General features: G+C 35.6%; 1 protein-coding gene and 1 long non-coding RNA gene across 3 annotated transcripts; one reads left to right on the top strand and one right to left on the bottom strand.

The window, feature by feature from the left end:
• The first annotated feature begins 3,549 nt into the window (after nucleotides 1-3,549).
• LOC142169037 (zinc finger BED domain-containing protein DAYSLEEPER-like) lies at nucleotides 3,550-4,248 on the top strand. Its single transcript, XM_075230229.1, has 2 exons — nucleotides 3,550-4,084; nucleotides 4,160-4,248. Exons 1-2 carry the CDS (start codon nucleotides 3,550-3,552, stop codon nucleotides 4,246-4,248), a joined length of 624 nt encoding a protein of 207 aa, XP_075086330.1.
• Nucleotides 4,249-4,253: 5 nt separating this feature from the next.
• Nucleotides 4,254-8,028, bottom strand: LOC107823130 (uncharacterized). 2 transcript variants are annotated; one of them, XR_001656563.2, is made up of 4 exons: nucleotides 7,243-8,028; nucleotides 6,390-6,459; nucleotides 5,782-5,991; nucleotides 4,254-4,607 (listed from the first exon to the last, which is right to left on the bottom strand). It is a non-coding gene; the product is annotated as an uncharacterized LOC107823130 (long non-coding RNA). The 2 variants fall into 2 exon arrangements; XR_001656562.2 differs by lacking the exon at nucleotides 6,390-6,459 and having other exon boundaries at nucleotides 7,243-8,025.
• Between the last annotated feature and the right edge of the window lie 9,234 nt (nucleotides 8,029-17,262).

The raw sequence follows: 17,262 nt of genomic DNA, 5'->3' as shown, positions 1-17,262 counted from the left end.
GGCAAAAGTTTTTGAAGTAAAGATTGAATGCGATAATGAGGGGTATTTGTAGTTTCTCGGCGATTGTTCATATCTGGGAGTGGGCGACCGGCAACTGACAGGCATTTAATGCCATTAAAACTTGACTAATGAGACATTTTGACTGTTTTGTCGTTTCTGTAGCAAAAAATCGAGATCGGGATCGGAAGTTCATGTCATTTCTCGTCGTCTAATCTCCTAAAAATGAGGGGACTAACTATATACGGTCGAAGTCGAGCTCGATTACAACTTGGAAGATTTGGCTTAGAACGTGGCGATCACAGATTAGAGGTTGACCTCGAGTCTCACCGAGCTAGAACTTTAGGTCAGAAGACCTTCCTTCGAGGAACGTTGAGTCCGATATCGACCTTAGCGTCGAGCGAGCTCGAAGATAACAAATGGAAGACCGAAATATCCGCGACCGGCCGGATATTGCGGCAGGAATCTCGGTGCATATCGCCAAGGAATCGGCAATTAGCAAATCTAGAAATTTTTACCTTTTATGGAAATGTACCTAGAGTAGGACTCCTCTACTATATAAATGGGGGTCTGATAATTTATTGGACATATTGTAACACGCATCCCAAAGCAATATATTATTTCTAGTTCCCATAACTAGAAATGCTACTTAGATGTTTAGGAGTCTTGAAATATTAAAGTTGGAACAGAACAGATCCCTATAGTTTCAAGGGTAAGAACTATGAACTCAACAGTTACAACAACAACAACAACAACAACCCAGTAAAATCCCACTAGTGGGGTGTGGGGAGGGTAGTGTGTACGCAGACCTTACCCCTACGCAAAGGAATAGAGAGACTATTTCCGAAAGACCCTCGGCTCAAGAAAATAAAAAGACAAAACGACAAGAGGAGACAATATTAGTATCACCACAACAATCATAGGAAAAATAGGAACACCATGAAATGCAGAAGAAAGATATCATGGTTATTGGTATAATACAACAGTACTTCTGCTTCACCAGAAATTACAGGTTAAGATGTATGTGATTATCAAGACAGACCACACTACCGGTTGGCTTGAAGCTAGAATGATAGAGGTACAAAGCTAGAAGACTTTCAAACTGAGGAGTTGCCCCTCTTTTTAGTCTAGATCTTGCAAGTTACATTGATTACTAGCAACAACAAATCCAGGATTTGAAGTTAGATGGTTAAATTGTGTACTAAAATTTACAATAATCTCAACCCAATATTATGTGAAAAATCATCGAAACATATTATATGAACACGTGTGTATGTGTGTTTGTATATATAATCTCAACCCAATATTACGTGAAAAATCATCGAAATATATTATATGAACACGTGTGTATGTGTGTATGTGTGTGTATATATATAAATATATATATGGCCAATATTACGTGAAAAATCATCGAAATATTTTATATGAACACGTGTGTACGTGTGTGTGTGTGTGTATATATATATATATATATATATATATATATATATATATATATATATATATGTATGTATGTATGTATGTATATATACACACATATGTATACGTACCGTCACGACCAAAAACCCAACGAGTCGTGATGGCACCTAACATACCTGGAAGGCAAGCCTGACATAACAATAATAAATCATAACAGCAGAAAAAATTATATCTTTGTAGCAAGGAAGGTTTTCCTATGGGAAATTTTATCAAACACATTATGGGCATCAATATTGCTTTGGTTTTCTCATGGGGAAAGATTTATGTTTTTTGGTTGTTGATGTGGAAATTAAAAAGAGAATTAGTATATTAGTTGTATCTATTTTGTTTCTGTTCTGTTTTGAGTTTTCTTTTAGTCGTGATATTGAAGATTTTGTTGGTTATCAACATCTGAAATGGATATGCAATGGGAGATTTTCTCTTCTCTTATCATGAAATTGTGTTACAGAAGTCAATGCTTGAGCTCAATTGATTAGGTTCAGTTAAGTACTCTTGAACTTGACTGTGCAAAGGTGGCCATCTTTTATCCTTGCTATTGTATTATAAAGATTAATGCCCCTATAGGTATGGTGCAGTAATAACGTGTTATGTCTAAACATGAACACATGAAGCTATAATGTGCTGAATTTTTCATTTTCCATGTGCATTTAGAAATGTCTCATAATATTAATTTAGCTTATTTTTTGTAGATAAGTATGGAGTCTCAAAATGAAGAGAATCCGGTTGGTTCATCTTCTAGTACTTTTCCTATAGAGAGTGACAGTCAATTGCCTATCCAAGTCGATGAAGTTGTTGAGGAAACTGGGAAAAGAAAACTTATTTCTGACGCATGGAATCATTTTACACCGGTGATGATTAATGGTGTTCGTTTTGGTGTTTGTAAGTATTGTAATACTCGTATCAAATCAACAAGAAATTGTGGGACATCGTCCATGTTAGATCATATCCGTAGTCGATGTCGCAAAAAGCCAAGTAACTTAGACAATGAGGGTAGTTCGGGGGGTGATGGTAGCCAACAACACTATTTTGATCAAGATGTTTCACGCAGAGAACCTGCTCATGCTTTCATTTTGCACGAGTATCCATTGTCCATTGTTGATCATGTAGGATTTAGGAAGTTTGTTGCTAGTCTCCAACCGTTGTATCTAGGAACACAATCAAGAATGATATACCGAAGATTTTCGACAATTTGAAATCAAAAACTTCTATGTTATTGGAAAAACTTACAAGTAAAATTGCAATAACAACTCATATGTGGACTTCGGACTACACCAAAAAAGGGTTCATGGCCATTACAGCACATTTTATTGATGATTCATGGAGACTTCAAAGCCATATTCTTAGATTTGTTTATGTTCCTGCTCCACATGATAAGGATAGTTTGTGTAGTGTGCGTTGCTTAATTGCTTGTTAGAGTGGAATCTTGAAAGAAGAATTTCAACAATTACAGTTGATAATTGTAGCACAAACAATGCTATGATGAAAACCTTTCTAGATGAGAAACTTTGTAAAAGGGATTTATTGTTGATGGGTCGAATGTTACATGTGCGATGTGCTGCACATATCTTGAATTTGATTGTGCAAGAAGGACTAAAGATGATACAAGATAGTATTAATAATGTGCGTGACAGTGTCTTATATTGGATAGGGTCTTCAGGCAGAATCGAAAGGTTTGAAGAAGCTGCACGATTGCTACATATTTCTTGTAACAAAAAGTTAGAGTATAATTGCCCTACTCGTTGGAACTCAACATATCTAATGTTGAGAACAGCCCTGGAATACAAAGATGTGTTTATGAAGTTGAGCCTAAATGACCTTAGTTATCGTTGTTTTCCAATCGAAGGGCAATGGAGTGCAACAAAAGAAGTTTGTGATACATTAAAGCTTTTCTACCATATCACTGAAGAATTCTCAGGGACTTAATATCCCACTTCTACTCAATACTTTTCTAAAGTTTGTGATATTAAGCTAGAATTGGAAGCCTTGGGGAAAAGTTTAAATCCTTTGATTAGCTCTATGGCATCAGTAATGTTGTTGAAATTTAAGAAATATTAAGATGAAGTGCATATTTTGATGGGTGTAGCTGCTATCTTTGATCTGAGATATAAGATGAGGTTGGTGGAGTTCTATCTTACACATATTTATGGTGGAGAAGCTGCTTCAAATAAAATTCAAGAAGTTCAAAACTATTGTGTTGATCTCTTTCAAGAATATAAGAGTAGAGGAGCTGAGTCATCCCAAGCATCTAGTTCTAGTGAAGTTGTTGGTCATGTTGAGGGTGACCGACTGTCTAGTTTTGATAGGTTTGTCGCGTCGAGTAGCTCGAACATGGACACAAGATCGGAATTGGATTCTTATTTAGAAGAAAATGTGCTACCCCACACACCATCATTTGACATTTTAAGTTGGTGGAAGACAAACAGAATAAAATTTCCTACTTTACAAAAAATGGCTCGTGACCTCTTAGCCATTCTTGCCTCTACCGTTACTTCAGAATCTGCATTTAGTATTAGTGGGAGATTAATTAGTCCGCATCGTAGTAGACTTCATCCTACTACTTTGGAGGCTTTAATGTGTGCTCGCACTTGGTTATGGAACGAAATAAATGGTAAGTGATTTTTTCAATGACTTGTAATGTTAATAGTGATTTTCAATTTTTAATACTATATATGTTTCTTTTTAGGTTTGGCTTCAATGGTCGACAAAGTTTCATGTCCAATATTACTTGACGAAGAGGAAGAGCCGGATTCAAGTTGGCTTACTGGTCGATAGAAGAGGAAGAGAATGTCATTTGTTGATACAATTTCTTTTTGATTCAAGTTGGCTTACTGTAGTTTGTTGATACAATTTCTTGTGGTTTTGTAATTTGAATTTGATAGATTTTGTTGAGTATAGACCTTGCTGTTCAGATTTTGTGGCTTACTGTAGTTTGTTGATACGATGGGCCATTGTGGATGAAGCAGCTGAGGCATTTAGTAGTGGTGAAAGAAGATGATTGTTACGAGCAGTGTCCTATTTGCTTAGACAAACTTCACCAAAAGTCTCAGCATAAGTCTGTTGAATCAACTTGCGTTGAGCAGCATTTCTATGAGCCAAAATTGATATGATCAACTTCTCGTTTGTTCCCCATCCTGCACACAGTAACCATCAAAAGTCAATCTCAACCATCAATCTAATAATAATAATAATAATCAGAAGATAGTAGTTAACCAGGATCAGAACCAGATGAATAGAATATAGTACTAAAAGATCAAATTAAAGAATGAAGCAAACAAGTGAATCTGTATATATGAGCAGTGTCCTATTTACGAGGCATTTAGTAGTGGTTTAAGAATTGTGTGTACTGATTGCTACCGCATTGTCCTAATGATCAGATTGGTGATCTACTCTGATCTTTTTTTCACGAATTAAAACATATGTTACTGTTAAACATTGGTTATATATAAATGAGATGTAATTCCTTTCTTGTGCACTGAAAAGCGATGACAAGCAAAAAGGCTACTTCAAAAAAGCTAAGTATATAAAAGAGAGAGAGAACAATTTGGATATAATTAATTATTTTGTTAAAAAAATTAGATTTAAGTCTAGCTTTCTGAAAAAGAAAGAATTTCTATTAAAAAAATTAGCGGGGCAGGGCGGGTGAACGCGGGTGGAGTGTGGGGCGGGTGAATGCGGGTTTAAATCCTATGCGGGGCGGGGCGGGTTTAAATTGCGCGGGTTCAGACATAACCCGCCCCGCACCCTCACAGCCCGCACCGCCTGCCATTCCTGCTTATAGATCATGAAGCACATTTGGTGTAGGCATGAATTTGTTACTTCAATGTGTAGTTAAACATTATGCCTAAGAAGGAATTGACTAACCAGTTGTACACTATATTTTAAAAACAACATAAGTAGGAGTTCCAGAAATCCAAATTGAGATTTAGTAAAGATTAGTAAACAACAATACCAACATTTCTAATATAGCTTATAGTTGGATCCAATCTCCATTTTTCCGTGATTATGTTTTCAAGGTTCATAATATGCACAAAATTATGGCCCCCAGGGCCTAGCTCAAGTGGCAAAGGGTGGTGGATTTGTGTCTTAGGTCACAGGTTCAAGTCCCCACACCATGCAAAGCAAAGCCTGGTATTTAAGTGGAGAAGGGTAGAGGGACGGGCCCATTATCCACCGAGTTTCGAAGGCTGCGGTTGGTCCAAAGGATCGGCCCCAGACGGATTTCTCGGTCATCAAAAAAAAAAAAAAAAATATGCACAAAATTATGAACATAAAGTATATGATTAGTCAACAAACGTAGTTCCCAACCTTCACATTTAGAGAGTCCGCAAAAAGATTCTTAGCATGCTGGATATTACGTGTGAACACTTAGTGCAAGACCATATGCTGCAGAAGATTACTATGAATATGCAGTAACCAACAGTTTGAACAACAGGTGAATCAGATTACAAATTTTGCAAGGGAGCATAGAAGTCGTCCCATTCCATGCCATGTTTTAAAATGATTACACCAGTTTATCTGTAGCATAAAAGAGAAAAAAAGGTTATAGTGGTAAGTGTTCCAACTTATTTTGCTTGATCAATAAAAGGAACTGAACTGATTATAGACCAAATGACTAAAAGTTTTGTACTCTTAATTAAATGCATAAGTGGCTTCTGAAAATGATAAAGACGGTGAGATATAATATTGTTGAGTAGGTGAAGAACATATGATGTACCTATGTGCACTGACATGGACAAGCCAAATCTAACTAATTCTAGTACATAATATTAAGCTTCAGATGATGCTTTCACAAGAAATATGACATAAACGTTGGTTGTTCTTCCTGATTATATTGATATAAATATAGCACATACTGTGAAGCATATGTTAGCATTATTCTTTATAGGCTATAAGGCAAACAGAACGGCATATACCAGTTGAGAACGTAGTATGGTCCTAACTGCATCAGCAAACAGGCAGCTAGGCATAACTGTTGCGACAATGCTGTGAGCTAGAGAGGGTTAGTTTAAAGCTGAATCTGAAAATATCATAAGTACTCACAGTTGCACAGCATCAGTAGTTTACCATAGAAAAGAGAATTTACGAAAAGAAAATATCCAACAACATTTCTTCTTTCATAGTTATTGCTATACAATTATCTATTGTTCGGTGTTTGACATTCTTATCATGAGCTTCTGTCATCGAGTGAGCGCCATCTTTTTTATTGTCGAAGATCCATTTATGTAATTTTTCTGCAACTATCGGTACTCCAGTTGTCCTACACGTCATTGTGCATCATTATAGTTATAGTTTTTTTCATCAAATAGCAAGGGATACTCATGAAAGAACAATTAAATATAATGACCAGAAATGAAACAGCTATTTCATGTAATGAACGTGTATGATTATGAAGATTACCATTATAAAACAGCCAACATGTAATATTTAATTACACAACCAATATATCCAAAGGAAGTTAAGATTCGCAGAAACAGAATACCATATCACAGAATGAATAACATCATAGCATTACTGAGACATCAACATATAACAACCCATTAAATTCAGAGAGTTATTTATTTATTCAGCTGGTTTAACCCACAGTGCACCGTGGAACTTAGATTCTAGCAATAACCAAATCACACAACTAAAAATTCATCTCCGTGAAATCTGAAAAAAGAGAAAATTGTAACGACGACGCAAAAGATGATTCCATTTTTCTTCAGCTACACTAACCCCACTATAAAATATGTTCACAGTGTAGAAACCAGAAACTAAGGAGACTACCTTGTATTCGAAGAGAAAGAGTCACAGTTCTTTTGCAACCATCTTCAATCTCTCATGACCGTACCAGTCCCAACTTTTCACGTGGACTTCATGGTAAATAAAACACAATTAATCAGCTTCTGGAAATGTTCCCAACCCCAAATTTTCAGTTTCAATTTACACGACTTGAAAAGAAAGAAATACATAAGACTTCTTCTCTCCGTTTCTAGATCCAAAGAGAGTCAAAGAAACTTGTTGGCAACCCAAACACTCTGAAGATGAAATTTGAGAGCGGAAGAGAAACCCAATTTCAGAAATTTAATGATCTGTTGCCACCGGGACTTGGATGAGTGTGCAACCCAAGGAAAAGATCAAATTAGCGACAGCAAAAGTGTACTGGCTTTAGGGTTAACGGTTACCGCCAGAAGTACGCTACACATGCTCATCAAAGCGCAGGTGTTGCAGAGCTACACACCGCTAAAAGCAAGAGCAGGTTTAGCTTCCACATCAGTAACCAAAGAGACGATGAAGGGAAAGTTTAAAGTCGGGTGTGTAAAATATGGAAATACCAAAGTACCCCCAATGTTAATGCAACATCAATAGTCCAGCAGGACAACGAAAAGGACTTCATTGTAAATTTTCGAAAACAGGACGACGAAGTGCCCTTAACTGTCGCTTCTAAATAGTAGGAAATTTGTTTCTCAAATATTTTTGGCATTTCAAATAAGTTTTAGATTAACTTCTTTTTTTTGTTGTTTTTTATTGTTTTAGTTTTAGAATAACTAGAGTGTTATAGTGTAGGTGTTTGAACTAATTATGTATATATATTATCTCAAACCGCGCGACGCGCGGGTTAATTCACTAGTTTTATTTTATAATTCAAATATGTCTAATATAGTAGAATTTATTTATTTATATAGCGTTTGAAAGTTTATACTTATTGATACATGGTACACGCATAATAACTTAAGTAAAATGAATAAAATAGAGCTACTTATAAAGAACAAAATCAAGCACCATAAAGACAATTCTGGTCCTAAAATATACACGATTAAATACTTAAACTATTAAATGACACAACATCAAGAATCAAGAAACTAATATGTAGAATAACCACAAACTCAAAGTCGTTGCGTGGTTATGCATCTATTTTCGTTTCTGTCAATATTCGATAAGAGTAAGCTCTTACTATTTTCTCTTGAAATGGTACATATAAATATAACATTAGTAATTTATTGTCCTAAAAAGACTCAGTTTATGAAGTTAAATTTTGGGAAGATTATCTATGTGGTAACTGACTAACGTCGTTTAGTCTTTACTGTGGGTAGTGAAGGTGATAGAAAATTCTCAACCAAACGCATAAACAACCCCTCAACCCCAAAAAAAACAATTCATTTGAAAAGAGGATTTATTATTGTGTAGAAAATTAAAAAAAATACCAAGAATGAATAAAATAGTACTAAAAATGCATCACTATAGTTATCAGGAATCTAATTCCATCAGAAAAATCAAAATTTCATGAAACACATAATAGATGCAGTAATCAAACGAAATACAAAACGCAAATATATAAAGACACATGCAATAATAATGTGAATAACAATTTACTGTTTTGGTTGAAAAATTCTAGAGGCTTCTCCGGTAGATAAATTAAAGTGAGATTTCTCTATAAAAATTATAGCTTTAGAAGAAACAACCATAAAGAAAGTGACAAATAGTACTCCAAAAAAAGCATTTGATGAGCAACAAATAATTTGGTACTCCAAAAAAAGCATATGAGCAACAAATAATTTTGAGCTCTACAAGATGAAATCTCAACGTCTTCTTGTATGCTGGATATTTGTCAACAACAAAACAAAAGTTGTTTCAACCAATTCTCTCCCTGTAGAACTAAAAAGCTAGTAAAGTCTCTTTAGTTTTAGTGGAGGAATTACCATGGAAAGTATATATTACATATGTAATATATAAGAAAAGATTTATACAAGGTAAAATATTAATTGATTTAAAATTCCTATGTATTTAGGACTTCTTACATAGTTTAAATAAGGAAAAAATTAATAATTAATATTTTAATTGATTTCAAAGTCATAAATATAACAAAAAATTAAATGATAGTTTTGTCTAAAATAATTTTTTGAAGGATAAAAGGAGGTAGTTCGATTTATTTGTTTAGTGCTAAACGTCCTTCCCTTTGAATCTGTAAGACAATAACGCTATTTTTTCTGCTTAAACTTTTTGTAAGAAACATATTGAAATTGTTCTTAATTTGTTGTATTGCTATATTAAAAGCATGAAAATGATACAATTCAAAAGGCGTTATTCCAAAGTAAATCTAACAAAAGGATTAATAATATTTTATGTATATTATAAAACAAAAATAATACTCTTGGATAAAAAATTAAAAAAATAAAATCTTAATAGATTGTAATGTCCTAAAATTTAGGATTTCCAACGTAGTTCATTCAAGTAAGGAAAATTTTAATAATAAAATATATAGTTGCATTCAAAGTTCCTTTTAAAATTTATATATTAGGAAAATAATCATACGACAATTTTGTCCAATATGTAACCTATTTTTTAAGGGTAAAAAGACAAACGATATTTCTCTAAGAAGTTTCATATTTTTAATATAGTATTAGTTTCTATGTACGTGCGTCACATGTGAATCTTTGATCAATTATTTATACGAATGAAAATATTTTTATTAAAACAAAGAAGAAGAAAGAATCGTTGCAAGGCAATTGGCCTAAATAAAATACAAATATCCTTTAAATATTGAAAATAAATATTATTTACAGTAACATAATACTTAAATTCAAAATGATTGGATATCATCTGGACCAACAAAGATGATTTGTTAAGTAATTAAGTTAGTTCGACAGTATTTGTTGCCTGCCTAAAACAAGCTTTGTGAATAAGCAATTTCATAATCTCCCGATATAATATGTTGACTAGGTAGCTAGTACTTTAGGAGGGGAATTGGCGTAAAAGTGGACTTTTATTTTATATTTGCTTCCTCGAATAGGTGTACTTCTACTATAAAATTATGCATTGTATTTAGACAATATAGTCATATCTTATCTAATACTTCTTTGTAGATAATACATTTTGAGTATTTCTTTGAATCGTTTTGCCTACTCTATCATGACTAAAATTTATGTTGTTGACATTGATCTCTCTTTGAAGTACAATACATAGTTTCTGTAAGAAAACATAATGCAATATACATAGTCCAACATTTGAGATTATCTAATCATGCATTTATTACTACCATTGGAAAACAAATGCATATTAAAAATTTTAATTTTAAAAAGATATTCTTCATTTTATGGTGATATTGTTGTCAAAATATTTACGTACAAACCACCTTTTGAAAATATACTCCATCACTTGTTCGTGGCTATCAGAGTAAAGTTTAGTATTGTTGTCAAAAGTTTAGCTTAGTTAATTTATGTGTCTCAATTAGTATTTGGTTGTGTTTAGTCAGGCTCTCATATGATACTACAAATTTCTTACTTAAAAATCATTTCTTTTTGTTTCTTCTCTCAAATAATATAGGTTCAATTAATTTAATTGTCAATTCCAAAATCTTCTTCTTTAATTTAGCCAGCAATTTCAGTTTTCGAGTTGGACATGTATAGTTAAATAAACTATTTTGGGGATATCTAGAAATATTATATGAGACCGTTTTTTCTCATCCTTGCACGAAATATTCTTAAAACTTATATTCTATCTCTTGACCCTTCACGTACTCCTTTTTACTCCTTTTTCCAAATAAAAATATATAAAACTAAATTGAGATGAAGTAAACTATCATGTAAATCCTTATCCTCCGATAAAACTTGTCGTTTTGTAATCTTTATCAAACTGCATCAAACCATACCAAACATAATGTCAAAAAGCAAAATTACATTACAGGCCAGCCTCTAAAGATATTACTCCTTTACTACAATAGATTTCCTCGCCTTCAGAGAAAAGTTTAGTAGGATTCTAGTTTCACAATCGTAGTCATCTAAAAATTTTATCATTATATTCGAAGTCTTAAATATCAGATAAAATTTAATTTCACAACTATAGCCAAATAACAATTCTAGTTTAATTCGAAGTCTCATATATTGGGTAAAATTTTAAATATGATAATTTATATCATGCGTGAAATTACATATATATTTTAAATATATTTTAGCTTTGGTCGAGAATATTTTCGTCTTTAAATATTGCATATTTTAACATTCTTATTTTCTAATAACCAGTTTCTACGAATATAATTTGTAGTCGATTTTTCTTACGCAAAAAGAGAAAAAATAAATTTATTAATACATTCATATTAAGAAAAATTGATTTTTTAAGATAATAGAAATCAACCATCAGAATGGTGTCCCCCTCTCCTTCTTCGTCATTTGTTTTTCTCGAAAAGTAAATGTGATTATGATCCTAAACTATTTTTTGCATGAAAAGTCAAATAATATTAGTAATGAAGTAAGAAAAAAGTGATGAACTATACTTACCTCAGGGTAACATGGAAGAAGTAAGAAGTCCGTTTTATCCTAGTTTGTTGCTACAAATATGATTGACTGATTGAGTCATTTAATTTGTATTGACTCTAAATATAATGATCCAACCTGTCATTTTAACTTTTAAAACCCCGTTTCCTAAAATAAAACTTCTCGTATGTGTTTTTAATAATTTATGACTTGCGGGGATAGTTAGTTCGGGATTGGGAAGTGTTTGGGTTGAAACCGGAACACTTGGTTCCTTAAGTTGGCCTTAAAGTGCTAAGTTTGACTTCGGTCAATATTTTGAGAAAACGACCCCGGAATAGAATTTTTATGATTCCAACAGCTCTGTATGGTGATTTTGGACTTAGGAGCATGTTCGGAATTTTATTTGGAAGTCTGTAGTTAAATTAGGCTTGAAATGGCTAAAATAGGAATTTAAGTTTGGAAGTTTGACCGGGGAGTTGACTTTTTGATATCAGAGTCGGAATCCAGTTCTGAAAATTTTTATAGCTCCGTTATATCATTTATGACTTGTATGCAAATTTTGAGGTCAATCGGACTTGAATTGATAGGTTTCAGTACATAATGTAGAAGTTGAAAATCTTAAAGTTTCATTAAACTTGAATTGAGGGATGATTCGTGGTTTTAGCGTTGTTTGGTGTGATTTGAGGGTTCGACTAAATTCGTATGATGTTTTGGGACTTGTTGGTATAATTGGTCGAGGTCCCGTGAGGCTCAGGTGAGTTTCAGACGACTAACGGATCACTTTTGGCCTTTGGAACACTGTCGATAACTGCTGGTATTTTCTTCTGGTATCCTTATACGCGATCGCGTAAGTTGGTCTGCGATCACGTAGAGTAATTTAGGCAGAGGTGGATTTGTTCTACGCGATCGCGTGAATGGGGTTGCGATCGCGTAGGGTTAATTCGGGCAGCTAAGAATTTGTTCACTGCGATCGCGTGGACACGTCCGCGATCGCGTAGGATTGGCCAGTGTGTATCGCGATCGCGTGTCATTGTTTGCGATCGCGTAGGGGAAATTTGAGAGGAAGCTGGGCCACCCGTTTGTACTACGCGATCGCGTGAAGAGGGATGCGATCGCGTAGAGTCAGAACCTGGTGCATCGCGATCGCGTGGGACCTGATGCGATCGCGTAGGGTTAATGTTTGGGCAGAAACATTTGTGCTACGCGATCGCGTGAGGAAGTTCGCGATCGCGTAGAAGAAATCACTGGGCATAGATTTTAAGTTCTGAAAATGGGACTTCGTCCCATTTTCCATTTTTAATTATTTGGAGCTCGGATTTAGGCGAATTTTGGGAGATTTTCAGAAAAAATAACGGGGTAAGTGTTCTTAACTCATTATTGGTTAAATTACCCGAATCGATCACTATTTTTATCATTTAATTGGTGAATTGAGTTGAAAAAGTTTGAAAACCCTCTTGGATAGATTTGATGATTTGAGGGTCGAATTATTATCGAAATTTAGTGATTTTGGTATGGGTAGACTCGTGGTTGAGTGGGTGTTCATATTTTGTAACTTTCGCCGGATTCCGATATGTGGGTTCCACGGACGAATTTTTAATTAATTTCGAAATTTTTATTGAAAATGTAGTATTTTCTTATAAAATTAATTTCTATAATTTTTAGTGATTGTATCGAATTATTTTTGGCTAGATTCGAGCGAGACAGAGTTAGATAATCGTGGAAAAGGCTTTTTAGTGGATTAAATTGGAGCAAAACGAGGTAAGTCTCTTGTCTAATCTTGTGAGGGGGAAATTACCTCATAGGTGATTAAAATTAAATAATTGTTGCTAATTGTGGGGGCTACGTACGCACGAGGTGACGAGAGTCCGTGCGTAGCTACTATTAATGCTAAAGTCCGGGTAATTTAGGACTCAAAGCATGAATTACTTGTGTAAATTGTATTCTTTGTTTAATTAATATTATTTGATATATATATTTATATTGTGAATTGTTAGATAAAAATATTAAAGGATGAAAATCTCATATACTTGATTTTTCTGTTTAAATTAATTAATTGTTAAGAGAAATTGTTCTTCCTCCTGAATTTATCTTATAACAAATATCTCTTATTCTGGAGGTACATAAGAAAATGTCCTCCTTTCTTGTGGAGCGGGCCGAACGCCTCGGCAGAATAGATGCATCTATGGACCGTGCCGCACGTCTCTCGGCAGTGTACACAATACTCTGGATCGGGCCGTACGTCCTCGGAAGAAATCGTGCATAATAATAATAATCACACGATACCTTAATAGCTTATTTCAAGTTGCGAAGCTAATTGATAAATTTGAGAATCCTTGAAATTTAATGAATTATTATTCCTGCTTGTTAAGGAATTAATTGTTATTCCTGTAAAGGAGATTTAATTGATAAATTAGAAATTATTTGAATTGAAAGAATTTAATTAATATATTGAGAATTGTTGTATTTGAAGGAATTTGATTATTTCCGCTGGTTAAATAAATTATTGTAAATTCTGTGAATCATGCTGATTTAAATATTCTAGTCGTATTGCAATTATTATTTTTGACCTATAGTGAGTGTCAAAGTCGGCCATCTCGTCTCTACCACTTCGAGATTAGGCTTTATACTTACTGGGTACATATTGTTTACGTACTCATACTACACTTGCTGCACTTTTTGTGCAGGACTTGAGACAAGTACTAGTCAGTGACCTATCGTCTTCCACCCACAATATCCAGGGGCACAGGGGTGAGCTGCCTTTCTGAGCCATTCTGCAGCTACTAGTGTCTCTCCTTGTATTTTTCATTCTGTCTATTTTATTTCAGACAGTATTTCAGATTTTGTATAATCTACTAGATGATCATACACCTGTGACACCAGGTCTTGGCACACACATTGGTAGAATTTGGATTTTATTATTTTTTTTCTTGGTTTTAAATTTTGTCAATATATGCTTAAGTTATTAAGTTGGGTGGCAGTCTTATGCTCTTGGCAGACCAGCAGATTCTCCTCCCATGACTTGGGACAGGTTCACCCGTATCTTCCTGGACAGGTATATTCCACCCTCCCAGAGGGAAGAGTTGCGGTTTCAGTTTGAGCAGCTCCAGCAGGGTCAGATGTCAGTTACTGATTATGAGGCGACGTTTTCTGAATTATCTCGCCATGCACTTATGATACTCCCTACTGAGGCGGAGAGAGTGCAGAGGTTTGTAACCGATTTACATACTAGCATTCAGGCAACCATGGCTCGAGAGGTTGAGATGGGTACTTCTTATGAGCTAGTTGTGGAGATAGCCCAGAGGATTGAGGGTATGCGTCAACGGAGCCGAGAGCAGATTATGAGAGATAAGTGGTTCAGGTATTCTGGAGAGTTCAGAGGTGCTCCGTCTAGGGGCAGAGGTCAGTTCGTGAGGGGGCAGTCCAGCAGACCCCCATATCCAGCACCACCACCTCCTCGAGGTGCTCCAGTGCGACCTTATCTCAGTGCTATACCAGAGAGTTCTTACCGCCCACCAGCTATTCAGGGTCCTCCCAGTGGGTATTCAGTTCCCCAGGGCCAGACACTTAGTTAGCAGCCCATTGCACCGAAGAGTTGTTACGAGTGCGGGGATCCCAGTCACATGCGGAGATTTTCCCCAGGCTTCGGGGTAGACCAGTAAAGCAGGGTCAGCAGCCTATGCTTACCGGACCGGTTTCTCCACCAGTAGTCCGACTACCAAGAGGTGGAGGACAAGTGGGTAGGGGCCGTCCTAGAGGTGGAGGTCAGCCAGGTGGAGGCCAGCCAGTTAACGCTCCAGCTCGGTTCTATGCTTTTCCGGCTAGACCAGATGCAGAGGCCTCAGATGCTGTGATTACATGTATTATTTCTGTTTGGGCAAAGATGCCTTAGTATTATTTGATCCAGGATCCACGTATTCATATGTGTCATCTCTATTTGCTCCATTCCTGGGTTTTCTCATGAGTCCTTGAGTACTCCTGTTTATGTGTCCACTCCTATAGACGATTCTGTTATTGTGAACCGGATCTACCAGTTTTGTATTATTACATTATGTGGTTATGAAACTAGAGCAGATCTCTTATTGCTCGAGATGACCGATTTTGAAATTATTCTGGGTATGTACTGGTTATCTCCATATCATGCTATTCTAGATTGTCATGCCAAAACTATTACCTTGGCTATTCCATCTTTGCCTAGGCTGGAGTGGAAGGGTTCGTCTGTTAGTTCCTTTAATCGGGTTATTTCTTTTATAAAGGCTCAACACATGGTTGAGAAGGGTTGTTTAGCTTATCTAGCTTATGTTCGGGATACCACTTCAGAGACTCCGATTATTGATTCAGTGCCAGTAGTTCGGGAGTTCTCCGATGTATTTCCTTCAGATCTTCCAGGTATGTCACCTGATTGTTATATTGATTTCTGTATTGACTTGGCTCCATATACTCAGCCTATATCTATTCCACCATATCGCATAGCTCCAAAAGAATTGAAAAAGTTGAAAGAACATCTTGAGGAGTTATTAGCCAAAGGGTTCGTCAAACCGAGTGTATCGCCTTGGGGTGCACCGGTATTATTTGTGAAGAAGAAGGATGGCACAATGCGAATGTGTATTGATTATCGCCAATTGAACAAAGTTACTATTAAGAACAAGTACCCGTTGCAGTTGAAGATTCGAGATTCGGATGTTCCGAAAGCTGCTTTCCGTACTAGATATGGTCATTATGAGTTTCTGGTAATGTCTTTCGGTTTAACTAATGCCCCGACAACATTTATGGATTTGATGAACAGGGTATTCAGGCCATATATTGATTCATTTTTCATTGTCTTCATTGATGATATTTTTATCTACTCGCGCAGTAAGGAGGAGCATGAGCAACATATGAGAGTAGTGCTTTAGACATTGCGGGAACAAAAACTATATGCTAAGTTCTCTAAATGTGAGTTCTGGCTTGAGTCTGTAGCATTTTTGGGACGTATTGTATCAGGTGAGAGTATTAAAGTTGATCCCAAAAAGATTGAGGCAGTTCAGAATTGGCATCGTCCCACTTCGGCGACTGAAATCAGGAGTTTTCTGGGTTTAGCAGGTTATTATCGTCGGTTCGTGGAAGGTTTTTCATCTATTGCAGCACCTTTGACCAAATTAACCAAGAAGGGTGTTCAGTTCCGATGGTTCGATGATTGTGAGGCAAGCTTTCAGAAGCTCAAGACAGCATTGACTACAGCACCAGTGTTAGTGTTACCTTCAGGTTCGGGAATGTATACAATATATTGCGACGCTTCACGCGTTGGTTTGGGTTATGTATTAATGCAGGAAGGGCGAGTTATTGCATATGCTTCACGTCAGTTGAAGCCCTACGAAAAGAATTATCCGATACATGATTTGGAGTTAGCTACGATTGTTCACACTCTTAAGATTTGGAGGCATTATCTTTATGGGGTGTCTTGTGAAGTTTACATTGATCATCGCAGTTTGCAGCATTTGTTCAAGTAGAGGGACCTAAATCTGAGACAGCGCAGATGGCTTGAGTTACTAAAAGATTATGATATTACTATCCTATATCA

Source organism: Nicotiana tabacum, chromosome 14 (assembly GCF_000715075.1).
Source record: "Nicotiana tabacum cultivar K326 chromosome 14, ASM71507v2, whole genome shotgun sequence".
In the NCBI taxonomy this organism is placed as follows: Eukaryota; Viridiplantae; Streptophyta; class Magnoliopsida; order Solanales; family Solanaceae; genus Nicotiana; species Nicotiana tabacum.
Note: the sequence above shows the minus strand (reverse complement) of the source record. Positions and strands in the feature narration are given on the sequence as shown.

Excerpts from the sequence above, each read along its gene's own strand:
- LOC142169037 (XM_075230229.1), top strand. The coding sequence starts at position 3,550 with ATGGGTGTAGCTGCTATCTTTGATCTGAGATATAAGATGAGGTTGGTG. Across the intron at positions 4,085-4,159 it reads GTTATGGAACGAAATAAATG|GTTTGGCTTCAATGGTCGAC; the intron begins GTAAGTGATTTT and ends GTTTCTTTTTAG.